The sequence below is a fragment of the Phascolarctos cinereus genome, unplaced genomic scaffold, assembly GCF_003287225.1.
Source record: "Phascolarctos cinereus isolate Bilbo 61053 unplaced genomic scaffold, phaCin_HiC Scaffold_4;HRSCAF=312, whole genome shotgun sequence".
Lineage (NCBI taxonomy): Eukaryota > Metazoa > Chordata > Mammalia > Diprotodontia > Phascolarctidae > Phascolarctos > Phascolarctos cinereus.
The window spans coordinates 38,183,865-38,204,103 of NW_027555847.1; the positions used below are offsets into that span (position 1 = coordinate 38,183,865).

The window sequence follows — 20,239 nt, forward strand, 5'->3', positions numbered from 1 at the left end:
CTTACCAGCTGAGGGACTCCAGGCAAATCACTTACCCTCTGTTTGCCTCAGTTTCCTCACCTATAAAATGAGCTGAAGGAGGAAATGGCAAACCACTCCAGTGTCTTTTCCAAGAAAAAATAAGGTCACAAAGAATCGTACACGACTGAAAAGGACTGAACAACAACAATGGTCCTACAAGAAAAGGTGATATGTCCAATACATACTTGTAGTAATTTCTAATTACGCTTAACTTTTTCTTAGTTACTTGGTTAACTATGTAACCATGGAAAAACACACGTTACAAAAGAGGCCTCTCACATTCCTAATATATTCAAAAAAGTAAAAGCACACAACACACAACACCCCTCTTTCACAAGTATTCCACAGTGGAGATGTGGAACAGGACAAAGTCCCAGATCTGGCAGCATCCAATCATCTGACGTTGCTCTACACATCAGGTGTCGGTAAGGCCATTATAAGCAGGAAGGTTTTTCAATCAAATAAGAAAAAAAAAATCAATGCAAAGACTCAAGCAGTACCAAGAATCTACAGACAGCTCCCCCCCCATCTACTGATGGAGTCTTTTCCTTTTTTTCCAAAGCAGTCTAAAGCAGTTCTTAACATAATGACAGTGATGCACAGAGGAGGAGCTCGGCAAATTAATTAATCTTACTTACTGTAGCTGCTGACATGCAGGCAGACAAAAGAGAGAAAGGGAAAGTTATATTCATTTCTCCCCCACGGGGTCGGTTCTTCCGTCGTGGTTTTTCCCTAACTGTTCCTACTTCTCTCTACCCCCAAAGACAGAGAACAGCTCTCAGACTTGCACGTGCTTTTTTCACTCCCTGGTAGAAGACGGTGGCATGGCATCAGAAGAAACTACAAGAACAGAACACTCCCCTGAAGGGAACTGCTTTCACATTCTCATTAATCATTCAACTTAAAGTCTTAGTTATCACTTCAAAGAAAGCAGAAAACTCTTTATGCTAGAGAGATAAAATGGTACTTAGAGAACAGCTGCAGTAGCTTCATGTCAGTCCCAAAGTTACTGCACTGACCTCTACTTGTAGTCCAAATTAAACAAAGGACTAAGCAGAGAGGAGGGCTAAATAGGCCATTTTAAAAATGGGGAAGACAGGGAAGAGAAAGGTTGCAAGGCATGTGAATGAAGTCCTATAGCCTGTTCTAATTTGAGTTTTACTTAAAGAGTAGTAGAGTTAGAGTCTGAATCTGGCCTCAGACACTTTCTGGTTATGTGCCCCTGGGCAAGTAACCTCTGTCTGCCTCAGTTTTTTCCACCGTAAAATGGGGCTAATTAACAGGATCTAACTGTAAGGGCTGTTGTAAAGATCAAATGAAATGAGATAATACATGTAAAGTGCTTTACAAATCTTAAAACATGATCTAAACGTTAGCAATTACTTTTTATTATTATTAATATTGATAGCAATACTGACTATCACAAGATCAAATGTACTATAACTTGGTAGGCTGATTACATGTAGTATTTGCAGTGACTTGACTTTCTTTAAAATTACTTTTATAACTGTTCATATGCTTAAATCAGTGACATTCAATATGACTTTAGAAACGCAACATCAGCAGTATTTAAGATTATAACAGGGGAAACCACTATATCTACCAAAAAATTTTTTAAAAAGAAGAGAATGTAATGGAAAATACTAAAAACACTATTACCAAAAGGCCCTATGGGCATTCTGCATAAAATATAATTAAGGCAATGCACACCTGACAGTACTCAGCTACCAGGAAAATTTCAGATAAAGACCAAATTCAATATATACTTTAACTAGAAAATCACCAGCACATTATAAGTGTACCTACCACTCTGAGAACACACTTTCTGACAAGATTTCACCCAATAAATTCAGTTAAAAATCCAATCAATTAAAGTCAAATCCCTTATTCTTTCAAATTCTATAATTCTAAAATGTATTTGTTCACTTTCTTGCCTTGGAGGCAAAGTATACTGAACATATTTCAAACTTTCTTTGATGACTCCAATCAAAATTCTGACACACAAGCCTCATTTTATAGGAATAACTCATATACTACTTCCGTAATTGGTGATTTTTCACAAGATTTATCTTTTTTAAGCAAATTTTACCATAACATTATGAAATCCTACATCATCAAACACACCAATCACACAGTAAATTTCTTACTTTAAAACAATTAGGAATCTCTGAGAGGTCCCTATTTCTCTACATTGCTATTCCTCTCTGATGCTCCTGAGATGGCTCCTATCTGACCACCACCACTGCTCCTTTGCCTTAGGCCCGCCTCACCCCCAAACCCCTCTGCCCCACCCCCACCTGTGGTTCAGAGCTTATTTTTCTTTCACGCTGAAAGGAGACCAAATCCCCAAACAGCCTGTTCTCCCCTTCACATTTCTTGGTGACTTCAGCACCTCTTTGCAGACTACAAAAGGACTAGGTGAGAGTTCAGTCTGGCGCTTCAGTTTAGGAAAACGAATCTCAGATCTCTTTAAAGACCTTTTACACCTACGGATGTGCATGTGAACTTGTATAGATGGACATGTGTGCTTTTATAGTCAATTCTGCTCCTCCCCCAGGAACCTCTCTTTCATTTACAACATGGTCTTACTGAACTATCTGTAACTTTGTTCCTTCTAACATTCTGTTTCATAGAACTAATTAATGACTCCAGGCAGGGTATGTCTACATAATAATTCAGGAGCAGATGTAGTAAGGTAGGAGACGAAGGTGAATTTATATTAACCCGAATAATTATATATGTCACAAACAGAGAATGGCTGAACAAGCTGCGGAATATGAATGTAACCGAATATTCTAGTGCTGGAAGAAACGACAAAAATCACTGATTTCAGGAAACCTGGGGAGTATGAACTGATTCAGCGAGATATGGGCAGAACTAGAACTTTTCGTAGAAGGGAAGCAACAATATAGTTCTTTAAAAAGGAAATTACACATTTCAGCCTTTTCACTCATTCAGATTATTCAAATTACATTGAATTGGGAGAATTTTACCTATAACCATTTCCCCAAGCCTAATTTTTTTTAAGGCAATTGGGGTTAAGTGACTTGCCCAGGGTCACACAGCTAGTAAGTGTCAAGTGTTTGGTCTGAGGCTGCATTTGAACTCAGGTCCTCCTCACTTCAAGGTCCATGCTCTATCCACTGCACCACCTAGCTGCCCATCCAAGCCTAATATTTTAAATAGGATAATACCTTGGCAGTTTTCCCATTTTTGAAAATCCCCTCTTTTATTTCTAGGATACCCAAGACAATAAACCAAAGACATAAATATGAGAAAGGGACAAGTTTTTTCTAAACTACTATTTTTCAGAGTTCACACACCAGTCAGGAGTGAAAAGAATCAGTATGTTTGCACAAAAAGGCTAGTACCAAACACGTGAAGTAAATAATTCACATCCACAATCAACAAGTGTACTCTGATTTAGGAGCTAACACATAATCATCTGTAACAATCTATAAAATGGCTGAAGTTTGAAACTTCTAATATCCTAGGACACCAAATGGGACAAGACCACACCTTCCATTCTCCCATTTTCCTCATTTTTGTGTCTTAACCAAAAACATTCTTTTCAGAGGTCATGACAAAAAGAGCTATTATTTGTTAATAAACAGAAAAGATTAGTTCTTGCATACCAATTAAAGTAATGAACTTCTGGATAAAAGGAAAAAGATGGAGAAAAATACAATTCTCTGACTATAAAACCAAATTTCTTAACATCCTTAGCCCAAGCAGTTACTTTTCTGTTCCCTTTTACAAGAGGTAGGCCGTTGTTCTAATTAAGCTCCCTCCCTCTCAGAAATGTTCATGATGCCCTTACCCTCGCCCAAGAAATCTGCTGACAATGAGGATTCCATTTTAAATATTCAGCATGAATTTAAATGGGCTTCTTCAAATTGCTCTTCAGCAGACCTTTAAAACCACCAATTGGCGAGATAAACATAATTAGAAATGGCAACATAAATGGGGGAGAACTTCCGATGTCCTCTAACGTATAAAAGACAGCCTGCTCTCATTGTCCCTTAAAATGTCCCAAAGTCTTGCTTCTTATCACTATATCATATAGTACATGACATCTGCATATAAGATATACTTTATTCCAATTAGCTTAATACTGTGACAGGAGATAAAATATTAATTACTAGAGTAACAGCAAGCATTCACACATCACATATAAGGAATTAGGGGGAAAATGTTCGTTCTCTAATTTTAAAACAAATCCCAATTGTCAAAAACTTGTTTCTAAAAAAAAAGCAAATTTGTCAGGAATGAGAGCTTATGTTTAGAATATAATCTGGAAAAGCTTTTGCAAGGTAATGACTCAGTCAAAATGGTAAATTCAGAAGAATTTTTTAAAATATATTCATAATTAGTACTTTGGCACTACTAAAATCTGCATATGTTTGAATAGTCCCAGTAAATTCAAATAAACACAAACACACAAAGTTGTATATATCCAAAGGCATTTAATGATTTGAACAACAAACTTAACTATATATATCAAAACCTATTATTACCACAGTTTAAAACAATGAGGGCTACCAGATCACTTTATGATGCTTGACCAAAAAATAGACCAGTACTATAGTCAATATGATAAAATAATAACAACTAATATTAATGAAGCACTTTATGGTTTGCAAAGAGTTTTACACACATGATTTCACTTGCGTCTCACCAACAAACCAGTATAAACAGGTACTATGGGTATTATTATCCTCATTTTAAAGATAAGGAAACTGAGGTTAAGAGGGGTGAATTATTCATAGACAACAGGCAGGATTCAAACCCAGATCTTCCTGTCTCCAAGTCTGACACTCTATCTACTATGTCATGTTTTCCTCTTGATTCCAAAACTCAGCTCTGGCCTTTGTTAAAGAACTATTTAACTATATCTTGACAAGAAGACTTAGAAAATGCAAAATTGGAATGTTAAAGGCAAACTACAGTTAACAGAAGCAAGGGGGAAATGTACTTAAATATCTATATTAGCATTCTATTTTTACTTCCTTGGTGAAAAATTACTCATTAGTTGAAGACAGAAATTAGTACATGAAAGTACTGACTAAGCCTGGACCAAAGGTAAAAACTGAACTATACTTATGAAAAAATCAAATGCAGTTTCATGTACTCATGGCTTTGATCATTTTATTTTAAAACAAACTAACTGATTAGCTTTGATAACAGAAATGTCAAAAATATCCTTATTCACTTAATTTAGTATTTTATTTTGCCCTGGACAAACAAAGCTTGGAGTATCTATTCAAAGCTTTTGCTGTTGCTGAAGTGGTCATCTAGGAAACAACATTTTACACATCTATTTACATTTCTATATATATTTAGTTCATAGAGGCACTGCCCTCACAGCTTAGCTCAATGGCCAGTTAAGCTAGAAGAAGCAGCTTGTGTCAAAGTCATATCACAGAAGAAGGACTGTCTGGATTTGCAGGCAGGGGACCTCAATTCAAACTCGGGCTGTTACATACAACCTGCGCACCCTGCGCTGCAGTTTCCTCTTTTATAAAATAAGAGACTGGGACTAGGTGATCTGGATGATCCGTCCCAGTGTGAGATCCAATGACCTCCACGAAATTTCTAAAATCACTGTTTCCCCCCAAAAAAATTAATTCTCAGAATTTTCTTCTCAAAACTGGGGCCGGGGGAGGAGTGAGGAAGAAACATGTTGATGACTTTATTTCACCCACTGGAAGCCCAAAAGAGTATGAAGAACTTAACTTTGTACTTACAGGTAATGATCGGGATCAAATTTTGACTCTTCAGCAGCTAGGCGCTTCTGCCTTCGTTCGGCTGGGGGAGTGGAGTCTGGCTCTTTGACATCAGTGACATCACTCAATTCATCCTAGAGGCAGTAAGTATAAAAGAAGAAAGCAAACCACGTCACCTCAAATATGTACATCAGCCTCAAGACACAGAGTTCAGACAAAACATCAAACACAAGTCTGGTTTACCAGTAAGCTGATTCTATAAGATATGGTACCTGATCCTATCAGTAAAAAGGAAATAAATAGCTCCCTTTGAAGATACATTAGTAAGCTGATGTTTTCTACTGAATTAAATGGCAATTCAATACATCAAACTGAATAAACTCATTATGCTACCTTACATTCACAACTTTCCAAAATGCTTTCCTAGGGACAGCTAGGTGGCGCAGTGGATAGAGCACTGGCCCTGGATTCAGGAGGACCTGAGTTCAAATCCGGCCTCAGACACATAACACTTACTAAGCTGTGTGACCCTGGGCAAGTCACTTAACCCCACTGCCTAAAATAAAAACAAAAAACAAACCAAAATGCTTTCCTGTCTATTAACAGAGAAATGCCTCATTAGAAATGTTTGAATTTTTCATTTAGGAAACTAAAGAAAACGACAAACAAAAGCATTTTCAAGAAATTAATGTCTACAATAAAATTTTTCCACCTACACACACGTATTTGTCCCAATCCAAATAGGAATATACTCGGGAGCCTGTTTAGATGGCCATTTCTCTTTGGACCCTGCTTACGAGGACAACAAGCCTTCACCTATATCCCCAAATGGTCACAAACCTAAACAAAATAGGTAAAGCTAAAGAAAACCACAAGTGTCCACACTCATATACGGCAGCATCTGATGGTTTACAAAGAGTTCCCCTCACAGCCTCGAGAGGTCGGTAGCATACGTTTCACGGATGGGGCTTGCCACAGTCAAACCACCTGGATGCTCCAACAGAAAGCACACTGCTCAATCCTACAGTCAACAGTGAATCCAAGACAAGCTGGGAGAGGGCTCCTGCAGCTCAGTGTGTGATGAAATCTGTCTACAGAACAAGCACAAGAGATACTATTACAGGCTGGTTACTATGAAACGCATGGTGGGAAGGCAAAATCCTAATGATGCACTAAGCCAGAGGTGAAGAAGGCCTCCAACGAGCAGAAAGCCAAGCAGCACAAAGCAGGTCCAGTGTAAACCACTCTCCCATTTGAAACAACTCCAAACTCCTCCCAGAGTCCTCCTTCCCAGCAGCAGTCACTACAGCGAAGGATGCTCCAGCACCAGCCGTGACCACAGCCACGGCCGTGGCATTCAACAGGACACACCCAATGACAGAAATTCCCAAACAGCTGTAACATTCCCGTGTACCAAAGCCACATGCCCAAAATGAACGTCCACGTTACATGCAGCTCTAATGGGATAGGAACAACGGGAATGTGAGTAGATCACACACACTCCCACGTCACCAGCTGAGGGTGTTGCAAGCATGAAAGTTGGGGTGCACTTTGCCCCGCCATGGATGGAGCCGAGACCCTGCAGCAGGCCAGGCAGGGTGAATATGGCTTCTGAGACTTTGAAGGGGAGCCCTTGCTAACTGCTCTAGTCTTCTGTCTGCTGGCTCATTCGTTTTATCTCAGGCCTGCTTTAAAACATCTCCCCAAGAGTATTGGAACAGGATTTCAGAAAAATGACTGTTTGTTAAAACCCTCCACTGCTGAGCAACCCATTGCGCTGAATGCAGGACAGCGACCCAGATAACAGATGTAGTATTTGTGCACCTAATTCTTCATTGCCTTCTCCCTAACATTTCCATTCTAAAAGAGGGAAATGGAGAGGAGTATAGACTCAAGGCAGCACCCAGGAGTCCCTGGCAGCCAGCGGCCTTCCGTGTGCAATCCCCCCCTCCAAACGCTGGCAGCAACAGGCCTAGCGAGTCACGGCACCACAGAAGCCCTCAAGCCCTACCACCCTCATGTCAGGGACGTTAAGTGACCTGCCCAAGGCCACATGGATAATAAGCCCCAGAGGAGGGATCAAAACTGAGGTCTGCCTCAATAGTCAAAAAAGCTCCAGGATTTTATCTTGTCCAAAGGCAGAAAACTATACACCAGTTCGTCATTTTACATGTGAAAGCAGTATTTTAGAGCATGTTAAAGTTGACTTTAAATCTACAATTTTAAATTAGTAGCAATTTCCTCAAAGCTATTATTCATGCCGCAATTATTTCAATTTCTTCTAACTGCATTACTGGCATGAATTATTAAAAGGGTCATATTTTTAGTCTAAAGCTATAAATCTGTTTTAATCACACAGAATGACTATCATAAATAGAATACATAAAATTACACAGGAACTCTCCATATAAACCCAACTATGCAAGTTTTTTTGGAAATTTCTGTACCCGTATCCATAAAATAGAGCTTTATGCCACATTAATATTTCCCCAAAAAAGTGTTCTTTATGACACCTCAGTTTGCATGCATTTGTGGGAAGTCTAGCAATTTCTTAATGTTCATGAACATAATGGGTTAAAATTAAGGCAAAAGGAAAAAAGTATAATCTTACAGAATCTCAAAACTGAAAAGGACGAAGAGGTCACGTATCTAATATGACCTATACCTTGAAGGAAGATCCTTTGGAAAGACAAAATAGATTGATCAGGGGGCTTTACTTGACTACTAATTAAGCCTCCTTTTACATGATGGGGAAAAATTTTAAATGAAATTCTATTAACATATTTACTTTTCAGGGAACATATTTTAGTACAAGCACAGACGAGTTCTGATCCAATACGGAATAAATCCTATACTATATAGGCATCAGAGAGAGGACTAAAAGAACATTAAGGCGTTCCTAACTTATATCAGCAACCCGTCAGGAAATCGTTAACCCCTTATTTAACTACCTAAGGAAAGTCTCATGAAGGTACAAGTAACATCTCAGGTAAATCACTGTTTCCATGTTTGTACCTGCATGATCTTATCAGACCTTCACACAGCAATAAAACTGAGGCTCAGAAGAATTAAGTTACCAGCCGCAGAACACACAGCAGAGCCCTGGAGGAGCCAGGAAAACACCCAGGCCTCCCTCCCCCCAGGACTGAGCGCAGCACACCTGTTCTCACAGTTACATTAGCAAATTAACGTCCAATAACCAACACACAGGATGTCCCAAAACTCTTAGTGCAGCTTTAGGCTACTAAAACTGCACAAAGTCTCTTGGGACACACTGGATCCTATAAGCTGTTAAAAAATGTTACTTAAAAAAAAAGACTAAGATAGTAGCTCCCAAATGTTTTCATGCTACAACATCCCTTGAGAAAATCACTTAAAGTCTCTTCCCTTTTTCTCATTTATCCTCAGAACACAGCATACTGTTCAAGCTGTAAGAGGAAATGAAAACAATATCTTTTCTTTGTTGTGACTCACCCTTCTTTTCACTCATATAGAGGGCTGCTTATATTTATCATTAACAAATATCAAGAGCCTACTGGGTAATAGTGGTATTTATTTATCTGGCGCTATGGGCTAAGCCCTTTACAATTATTATCTCATTTGATCCTCATGACAACTCTGGGAAATACATGCTATTATCCCCGTTTTACAGACGATGGAACTGCACACAGAGGTGAAGTGACTCGCCCAGGATCTCACAGCCAGTCAGTGTATGAGGCTGGAGTTGTACTCGGGTTTCCCTGACTCTAGGCCCAGCACTCTGTGCACTCTGGCACCCCCTAGAGTCACCGTTGTCATTAGGAGCTTAGAATAATAATAAAAATAGTCAATAAACACTGAATAATAATCACATTTTTGTCAAACTCAATGAAAGTGCTGTGACTATAAGTTTGAGAAACACTGATTTCAAATGTAAGAGAAAAGTTTTAGACAGTCTTCAAAGGAAAACAACAAACCTGTAACCTTTTAAACACTCCTGTGCGTAAGTTTCCAAACCCATAATGGCACTGTGAATTCAAGTCATTTTCTGTTAATTCTTCATATGGAGACTGTTCGATTTCCCAATCAAAGTCTTCCTCATCTTCGTTAGACTCTACAGGAAGCTCAGAAGAACCTAAATGTGTTGAATAGTATGACAGACACAGGATTATCTTTATTGAATTATGGAAATTACTTTCTTATCACAAATTCATTTTAACATGGTGGTTGAAAGTCAAGTTCATGAAGTTTTTCCATAGTTCCCAAAAGACCTTACCTTACACACTGAAATTTTCTTCTACTCAATTCTTTATAGAAGGGTTTTTGTGCTTCCTTCTAAAAAATGCACGGCGAAATAACAACAGCAGCAGCTGATATTTACACGGCACTCACTTTGCATGCCAGACACTGTGTTGACAAACATCTCATCTGAGCCTCACAACCACCCCGGGAGGCAGGTGCTCTTATTATCCCCATTTTACAGATAAGAAAACTGAAGCAAACCCGGGTTAAGTAACGACAGCAGCTGGAAGAAGGCTAAGCCCAGCGACCCCCCTGACCATGAAGACTGCGTGGAGATGCTGAACCCTGCCCGTTGGAACGTGCACCAAATCTGTGAAAAGGAAGTAATCTTCTGATGCCACTTCCCCACAGCTGTGATGATGACTAAACTTCTTTAATAACCTTCTTTCTCAATATATTTTGATCCCCCAGCTAGTATCTGAGGACAGATTTGAACTGGGGCCTCCCTGACTCCAAGCCCAGAAATATATGAAAAACACGACCTGTAGGCAAATAAGTACATATTTTGTAACATTCTCTGAAATAGGTGAAAAAACATAAAAATAACTACATAAGCAACATTTATTTCTAGCTGGGGAATCACAGCACATTTTATAGACACAGACCACATCTTTTTTCTTCCCTTCCACAAACTTACCCATTTCCTCATCTGAACTACTCTTCTACATCTCCACCAATCACATCTACCCTCCTGCCGCTCAAATAATTCCAAAAGCTTTCCTGTCCTAATGGAAATGGACAGACATACCTGTCACTTCCACAAGAGGCTTTGCGGATCTGGATTTCTTTGATGCCAGGAGTGATGTCAGCATATTCAATCCCTCAAAATGCTGACCGGGAGTCTCTTTGGACATTCGAAGAGTAAAGATTCCTTAAAGATGAAACAATTTTGAATTAAAAGGATTTACAAGTTAGCACATAGTATACAATTTAGCAGAAAGTATAAAATTTCAAATATTTCAAAATTGTTTCTAAAAAGTATATGTAACAGTGAATTAGAAATTCCTGAATTAAGGGGCAGCTAGGTGGTGCAGTGGATAAGAGCACTGGCCCTGAAGTCAGGAGGACCTGAGTTCAAATCCGGATTCAGACAAAACACTTCACACTTACTAGCTGTGTGACCCTAGGCAAGTCACTTAACCCCAATTGCCAGAAAGAAAAAAAAGAAATAAAGACATTACTGAATTAAAAACTCTACCATTTCTTTATCTGAAAATAACTCCTATTATTTCTCTCTCCCTATGCCTCCATCCTCCAAACCTAGTCATCACCCTAACAGAGATCTCCAATCTCTCCACTTCTCAGCATCTTCTCAGGCCATGAGCCTTGCTCTCACTTCACTTTCCTCTTCTGCAGATCCCAATCCTATGGGTGTAGTTCCCTTAGGACTAATTACCACCTTTATTCAGATGACCCACAAATCTATATATTCAGCCCCAGTCTTTACACTAAGCTTCAGCCCTACCTCACCAATTACCAGTCATACATTTCAAGTTGAATATCCTGGGGATATATCACATCCAGCATGTCCCACACTAAATTCATTGTTTTTCCCCCTAAACCCACTCCTTCGTCTTCCAAACTTCTCTATTTCTGTAAAAAGTACTACCCTTCTCCCAGTCTCCCAAGTTGGTAACCTCGACACCATCTTTGCCATCCAAAGTCCTCCCTCACCCCACACACCCAATCAGTCGTGAATCTTGCTGCTTCTCACTCAGTTTCCAGTTCCTCCCCACCTCTAGCCTAGACGACAACAGCCTCCTACTCGGCCTCCCTGCTGCCACAAGTCTCTCCCAACTCTGGCACGTCCTATACGCCACAGCCAAAATGATACTCCTTACGTGAAGCTCTGACCACGTGATTCTCCTCTTCAATCAATTTCAGTGGCTCCGTACTGCCTCCAGTTATTTAAAGCCCTCTACACCTCATCCCCAGCTACCTCCCCAGCCTCTTGGACATAATTTTCTCTCCTCCCACACTCTGAGATCCAGCCACACTGGCCTTCTCTCAAGGCTGCCCATCTGCATGCCTGGAATGCGCTTCCTTCTTTCTGGCACTTCAAACAGTCTCATCTTCTGCAAGAAGCCTGTCCTAATCCTCCCAATTCCTGGTGCCCTCTCTCCTAAACTACCTTCTACATAACTATGTATATGTAATTATGCTGCTTTTATATGTATTTGACCTCTCCATTAGAACGTATGCTCTTTGTCGGTAAGGAAGCCCATGCTTCTCCAGCAGCTAGCACAGTGCTAGGCACATTGTAGGTGCTTTAAAAATGATGGCTGGATGACTGATTGATAGCGATGGCTTCCAAAAACACATTGCAGGGAGACTGCAGAGGGCCAGGTTAAAGAGACTGGACAGGAAGTTAACAAAAAATTTTGAGCTGAGGAATGTCATAGTCAAAGCCGTGGGTAAGGAAGATTATCCTAGCAGCAACGTATAGAACAGGGATGAGGAACTCGTGACCTGAAGCCTCAATGGCAAAGATTCCCCACCCCTGGTATAGAACAAACTAGCAAGACGTTAAATATATTTGTTAGAAATCTATTCCAATTTTCTAGGTCAAAGGCCTTGAAATAAGGTATTAGCAATGGGAAAATAAAGTGAACAAATGTATTATGTTGCTAGATAAACCTGAAGTTCATGTAAACTATATAAAGAAAATTTAACCTGTCTTTGAATGTCATTCATAATTATTTCTAGGATGCCAGCAAGCTAAGGTATTAAAGTTTATGTCTTAATTTTTAAATTGCACAAGAATAATATGAAGATGCTACCCTATTATTTCCATAACAAAGGTCACTGTTCACAGATTACCACATTTTGAAGCTGCCTCACAACTGACTCCTAAATCTCTCTCGATAACTAAAAAAAGGATAAGTATAGATTAACAACCACCACTGTAGCTGACAGATTCCACTTTAAAGGTTTCAAAGCACTTTTTATTATTCCATTTAACACCGAATATAAAATCACAGAACTCTAAAGCTGAGAATGAGCTCAGAGATTATCTAGTTCAACACCCTTATTTTACAGATAAGATACATTATGATAAAATAAAGTAGATTAAAATTACAATGGCAAATAAAAGCATTAAAATAAAATGTCAAACATGCTACATTAAGGAATAAACACAAAGTAATGGCATGTTTTATTAGACTGATTCTAGTTCCACCTAGAGATCCTCAAGTTATAGTTCTGTGCTTATTCCTGGCATAAAGAATCCAATGGCGTACCTTTATCCACATCATATGAACCATCTTCGGCTCCATTTTCCACAATTCTTCCTGGAAGAGTTAATCTGTGGAATTGAAAAAGTCTTTATTAAGCACTTAAATCAAACATGAGTGTGTTTGATCTATTCAGGAACATTACAAAAACCCCAGTGAAAGGACTCACCTAAAAAAAGCCCAATAAAATGAACAAAATGACATATGAAATAATTACTCTGTAAGTTATTAAACTTTTTTTTCCCCTTTAAGGAAGCAGGATGTGGACCCGTGAATTTGGTGATATGAAACCCACAAACCCCGGTTACCAGCTCTAATACAAATCTGACTTAAACCGCACTAAACTCCCACATCCCTAGCAACTAAAAGTTGCCTGAGTTGCCTGAGGGTTTAAGAGGTTAAGGGACTTGTCCAGGGTCATTCAGCTAGTTGTTTTTTTTTTAAGGCAGGACTTGAAACCAAGTCTTCTGATTCTGATATTGGCCCTTTATCCACTAGGCAATGTTATCTTTCATTAGCAGCTTATTAACCAGATTATATAGTAAACTGGCAGCTGGGTATCAAAGAGTCCTGGACATGACATTAAAAAGACCTGTTTTCTAATCCTCCCTCAGACACTTAGTAGCTCTGTGACTTGGGCCAGCCACAGAGCCCATCTCAGGCTCAATATCCTCACCAGTAAAACGGTGATAACGGTATCTACCTCACAGGATAGTTGTAAGAGTCAAGTGAGCTGCTACTGTATGTAAAGCACTTGACAACCCTTAAGGTGCCATATAAGCATCAAGTTATTGTTAAGTGGCATTCCTTTCCCGCTTGTCTGGCTGAGACTTCTCAGCCTTCAGCATGCCATCCCACCTCTGTTGTACGGACGGTGCCTCAGAGGGCTGTTCTGGGCCTCCTCTCTCCATACTCTTTCCTGGCAATCTCATCAGCTTTCTTGAATCCAAATTACATCTCTCTGAAGACTATTTACCAAATCTACAGATGCAGCCCTCCTCTCTACTGGAGCTCCAGGCTGTATCTGTAACCCCTCGGTAGACGTCTCTGCCTAGACATTCCAGCAGCCAACAAACTTGACACGTCCAACAAGAAACTCACTACCTTTCTTCCTGCTTCTGTCAAGGACACTCTTTTTCCAGTCACTCAAATTCACAACCTTGCAGTCATCTACCTCTTTGAAATCTTGACCTGGACATACTGTTGGAATCTTAAACTTAACGTGTCCTTAGACACGACTCACCCAACTTCCCTGTTACCGTTAAGGGTGATACCACACTTGCAAGTCGCCAAGGCTCTCTCCCTGGGTGGCATCCTCCATTTCTGTCTCACACTCCTTCCACAAATCCCACCTGTTCTTATCCTTTCTACCTTCATAAGCTCTCCGTCCCAGGTTTCCCTGCCTCACTCGCCTCCCCTACACCAACGTGACCTTCCTAAAGTGCAGGCTGACCGCATCACGCCTTCCGACTCAGTAAACTCTCCACGGCCTCCAGATCAAGCAGAAATACAGTCTTTTCACTTTTAAAGCCCTTCACAGCTTGGCCCCTTGCCACCACCTCTTATTTCAGTCTAGTGCCTTCTACAAACTCTAGGATCCATCGGTACTGGCCTGCTAGCTGCTCCTCACTCAAGGACATTTTTCGACTCCATGCCTGAACAGCGGCGCTCACTCTCACCTCCAGTACCCCTTCTACTCACTTCCACCTCTCGCCGCCCTTCAAAATTTGTCTCAAATCCCACTTTTTGTCTGTATCCCATGACGCCGTCCCTCTGGGACTGCCTCCCATTCACAATGTACATATCTCGCAGTTATTTATAGCAATCACTCAAGAAGCATTTAAGTGCCTACTACGGGCCAGGCACTGTAATAAGGGGGGGGGATGTAAAAAGAGGCAAAACACAGTCCCTGCCCTTGAGGACCTTACAATCTAACGGGAGACAACATGCAAACAGACAGATACAAAGTAAGCTACAAGCAGGACAACTAAGAAATAACTGGCAGAGGGGAGGCACTAGAATCAGGAGGGATTGGGGCTGTTTGTTGCCGTTCAGTCATTTCAGTCGCATCCAGCTCTCCACAGCCCCATCTGGGGTTTTCTTGGCACAGACACTGGAGCAGTTGGCCCTTTCCTTCTCCAGCTCATTTTACAGATGAGGAAACTGAGGTAAACAAAGTTAAGTGACTTGTCCAGGGTCACACTACTAAGTGCCTGAGGCCAGATTTGATCTCACAAAGATGAGCTTTCCTGACTCCACATTCTATCCATCGTACTACCTAGCTGCCCTACAAGGGGCGGGGAAAGGCTTTTTTCTGTAAAAAATTGGATTTTAGTTGTGACTTAAAGGAAGTGTCCCCCGTTAGGGTAGGAGCTTCTTAAGGGCAGCAACTGTTGTTTTTTAGTTTCTCTGTACCCCCAGCACTTACCACAGTGCCTCATCCATCATAACTCCTTAATAAGTGCTTGCTGGTTGAATTACCCATCCCTTTTACTCCACTCACAGAACAATCAAGAAATCGAGTTCAGGTCCTCTCAACTGACCTACTACAACTTCCCACACCTGGCCAATTCCCTCTATAATCTATCCTCCAGTCAGTCAACCAAAAGGCATTTATTAACAACCTACTATATGCCAGCACTGGGCATACAAAGCAAGGCCAAAGGCAGTCCCTGTTCTCAAGAACCTCACAATCTAATGAGGGAGAGACAGCACAAAAGCAACTATGTACAAACAAAATATAGGTCAGATAAACCGGAGATAATCTTAGAGGGAAAATGCCAGCTTTAAGCAGGCCCATTTTGAAAGGCTTCTGGGATTGTAGCAGAGACTTGAAGGAAGCCAGGAGGCAGAGACGAGGAGGAGACTATTACTGGCATGAAGAAGTCAGGGAAAATGACCAGAGTCTGGAAATGGAGTGTCCGGTTCAAGAAACAGCAGGGAGACCAGTCACTGGCTGCAGAGTTGGGGGAGCAGGAAGAAACAGGGGAGTAAGATATAGGAAGACTGGAAAGGTAGGAGGGGGTCAGGTTCTGAAGGACTTTGGAATCTTTATATTTGACCCAGGAGGTGATAGAGAGTGACTGGAAACAATAAGGAGGGCAATGTGGCCAGATTTGTGCTTTAGGAAGACCAATCAGCAACTGAGTGGCAGATGCACTGGGACTTGAAGAGACCTGAGGCAGGGAGCCCAACCAGCAAGCCACTGCTATGACACATGTCAAAGGCGAAGAGGTAGTGCATTCCAAGATATTCTGCACCCTGCCCTCCTACACCCCAACCTCCCCTTTCCAGCATTCTTCTATGCTTTGTCTTCCCAGGTAGATGGTACACTCCTTGAGGCCAAGGACTGTCTTTCTTATTTGCATCCCCAGAGCTTGGCACAGTGCCTGACACAGAGAAGGCACTCAATAAATGTTTACTGAATTGAAATGAAATTATAAAGGTAAAACTGGCAGGCCTCGGCAACACATTAGACTGGGGGGAGAGAGTAAGAAATCCAGGATGACACCTACAGGTTGTAATGAGGGACTGAAGGATGGTGGTGCCCTTGGCTGTAAGAGGGAAGCTCAGAAGACGGGAGGGTTCCACGAGAAAGATAAGTTCAGTTTTGGATTATGTTGTTGGACTTGCTGAGTTTAAGAAGTCTTTGGGGTATCCAGTTTGAGATACCTAATGGGTAACTGGAGATTTGAGTCCGGAGATCAGGGCTAGATAAGCAGATCTGAGAATAATCAGCATAGAGATAATTGAAGCCTTGAGAGCTATGAGATTACCAAGTGCAATGGTGTAGAGGGAGAAGAGGGCTCAGGACAGAACCCAAATCATCATCAACTAATAGAAGTTATCTCAAATTAAAACCTGATGCTTGAGCCCATTCCATGAAAATGAATAAGCCTAGAGCGGCCAGAAAGAGCTGTTTGCATGGATGGGTTGTGAGGGAATAGTTACAATTCAATTAGTCTCGACAAGCATTATATTAAGTACCTACAACTATGTAACTGATCTACAAAGACACAAACCAAGTCGTTAGTGAGATCACAGGCACTTTCGAATATTTTGCAAGCACTGGAAACTGACTAATTGGTATTTTATTTCCTCTACAAAGATCAGACTCAGAGCTGGAAAGGACCTCGAGCCAAACCCTTCATTTTACAGATAAGGAAACTGAGAAATAAAGTGAATTTGCACCAAGTCAGTCACATTGAGTTGAGATGTAAAACCTAGTCCTCTGCCCACAAATCCAGTTCTCCTTCCAGATTTTGGCACTTAAGAGTCACGGCAGATGTCGGACTCCTCCCACCAGGTGGTTAGTTTTTCCCAACCTTTTTTCCCCCTCGTTTTTGTTCTTTTGTTTAAGGGGAGGCTGCAAGGAGGTTTAATTAACATTTATCTGGTGCTACGTGCCAGGCACTGCGCTAAGGGCTGGGGATACAAAAAGAGGCAAAGCAGGGGAACAAAAGGCGATGAAAATGGATTTTCACAAAGACACCAACAAGGAAGAGCTTCAACATCAGGCGGAGCAGAAAAGTGACAAGATCAACAGGTTGGACCCCCACGTGTGGCGCTTTCTTTGGAGTAATGGTTTCATCCATTCCTTCCAGTTAAGGTGCCCGGTTAAGTTTGAGGGGTTTGCTTGCTTTTTTAGGTTGGTGCTTAAGAAAGGAAGCTCACCCAAGTCCCCACGATCCCGATGCTGGAAGCCTCCCTGCATTTACCCCGCAGACCGGCCCTCTTGCTCCCACACGCACTGTCCGTCCTCCTCGGGGACTGTCGCGCTTCCTCCCCTCCCCCCTCCCGCTCTCCTGGTGGGGGGCACCCCGCTGGGCGCTCCCCGCCCGGCCCCGCCCGCACTCGCCTAAGGAAGTATGGCTTGGCGTAGAACTTGAAATCTACGCCCTCGAAGTAGACCTCGAACTCAGAGACGCGCGCGTAGGGCACGCGGATGGCGATCGTCAGCGACTCGGCGTCCTGGCTCAACTCGAACGCGGGCGTGATCATGACGCGACGAGGGCACGATCGAAGGCTCGAGGATGGATTGGCCAGACGGCGGACCCCTCACCGTGAAGACCGCACGCACGAGGAAGCCACCGGCCAAGCGGGTGATGATGGGTAACTCTGGTACCGGAAACCTATCCCCATAGAAGAGATGCTCTCTTCGAGGATGCAGACAGACGCAAGCGCTGAAATTTCTCGCCCCCAACCGAGGAGTGAAAGAACGCACACCGGGGTCGTCAGGACAACGCCGCATGCGCTACTTCCTTCACTGACTTAGCGTTGGATTTCCGGGTCCCGCGGAAACGGCGCTAGAGCAGACAGGAAGTCCCACCTTCGGTTGCCATGGGGACTCGGCAGCTGCTGGCGGGGGGAGGAGAGGAGATAAGGGGGGGCGGAGCAGAGGCGAGGGAGGAGGTGGCACCTCCGCCGCGTCTGGGACCCGGCTCCGCTGGGCATTGTACGCCCTCCAGTCATTTCCTTCCTTCCCATCCGGGCCCCGGGGGACCCTGGCTAGGCCGCGGCGGCGCTCTGGGCCTGGCTTCCCCAGATGGAAATAAGAGACTGGGGCTCGAGGCCAATAAGGAGCCTTCCGGCGGGGGGTCCGCGATTCCCCCTTCCGTTCCCCACTCTGCCCTCCTCTTCCTCCCTCGCATGGAAAAATAAAAATAATAATAATAATAACATTCACATATGTGCCAAGCACCGGGCTAAGCTCTTTCCAGTGTCATACGGTACAAGCCCCATCTCATACATCTGCCACCTGTGTGACTCGAAGCAAGGCACATCATCTACCTGGGCCTCAGTTTTCCCCTCTGTAAGGGCTCTTCTACCTCTGGATCTACACCCTTTCTTTTTCCTCTCCTCCTCCAGCTTGGTATGGTACTAGATAGGAGGAGTTAAAGTCCCCCCTCAAAATTTAGTGCCTGTGTCTTGGGCCTCAGTTTCTTCACCTGTAAAATGATCGAATTGGGCTCGATGGCCTCCAAGATCCCTTCCAGCTAAGGCTAGGATCCTTTAATCCCTTCCCATCTCTCCCTTGCTCTTAGCTGACACCTTCCCTTTCTTCCCCTAAGTCTCTGTGGTCTTTACTGGCCTCATCCAGTAAAAAACATCCTGATAAAAAACAAGTACCTGGTGTTCTGTCCTTCCTTGAATTGCCCACCTATTCATTCAGAAGTTAGGTTTCTAACAGTGTTCCATACCTATGTTTATGGCCTTATTCTAACTCTCTTCTATGTTTATCAGATATCTAGAAGAAACAAAACTGAGAGGGCCACGGCCAGTATGTTGGTTGTCAGAGTTAGATTCAAAGAACAATTTCATTAGGCCAGAGTAATAAAACTTAATAGAAAGAGATGTTTGTACAATTAGGTTCAGAAACATCAACTGCTTATCAAGTGTATGTAATGGAGAAAAGATAGAGGCCTTTCCAGCAAAATCAGGGGTAAAGCAAGGATGCCCATAATCGTCATTACTAATTAACACCACTTAACAATTAATGCTGGAAATGTTAGTTATAACAATAAGACAAGGAAAAAACATACAACAAAGTGATAATCAGCAAAACAACAATGCTAATTTAAAAATGGATCAATCACTGAACAGAACAGGTATACAACATATAGAAGCCAACAAACATAGTAGCATGGTGTTCAGTAAACCCAAAGACTGTTTACTGAGTAATCTACTGAGGTAGATTCACTATTTGATAAGAACTACTTAGAAAATGTGGTAGCAGCCTAGCAGAAATTTGGTACAGACTGTAGGGTAGTATATCTCACCATATACCAAGATAAGCTCCAGATAAATACTTAGTCATGAAAAGTTTCACTCTTCACAATAACTCATACTACACCTGTTATCTCTGTTTTATAGATGAGGAAAGGCAAGGTTAGAGAGATTAAGTGATTTACCCAGTCAGTATTAGAAGCAGGATTTGAACCTAGTTTTCTCCTGACTAGTTTTAGTGCTCTTTACAAT

The 20,239-nt window shown here is 41.9% G+C and overlaps 1 protein-coding gene across 1 annotated transcript in view; it reads right to left on the reverse strand.

The window, feature by feature from the left end:
* Nucleotides 1-18,566, reverse strand: part of SHQ1 (SHQ1, H/ACA ribonucleoprotein assembly factor) — a 108,136-nt gene extending 89,570 nt beyond the window's left edge. The window contains exons 1-5 of the mRNA XM_021007571.2: nt 18,120-18,566; nt 13,268-13,332; nt 10,777-10,899; nt 9,704-9,861; nt 5,769-5,881 (exon numbers count right to left, since the gene is read on the reverse strand). Of these exons, the coding sequence (XP_020863230.1) occupies nt 5,769-5,881; nt 9,704-9,861; nt 10,777-10,899; nt 13,268-13,332; nt 18,120-18,262 (602 nt within the window). The 5' untranslated portion in view covers nt 18,263-18,566. The remainder of the gene's footprint in view (nt 1-5,768; nt 5,882-9,703; nt 9,862-10,776; nt 10,900-13,267; nt 13,333-18,119) is intronic.
* Nucleotides 18,567-20,239: the final 1,673 nt, after the last annotated feature.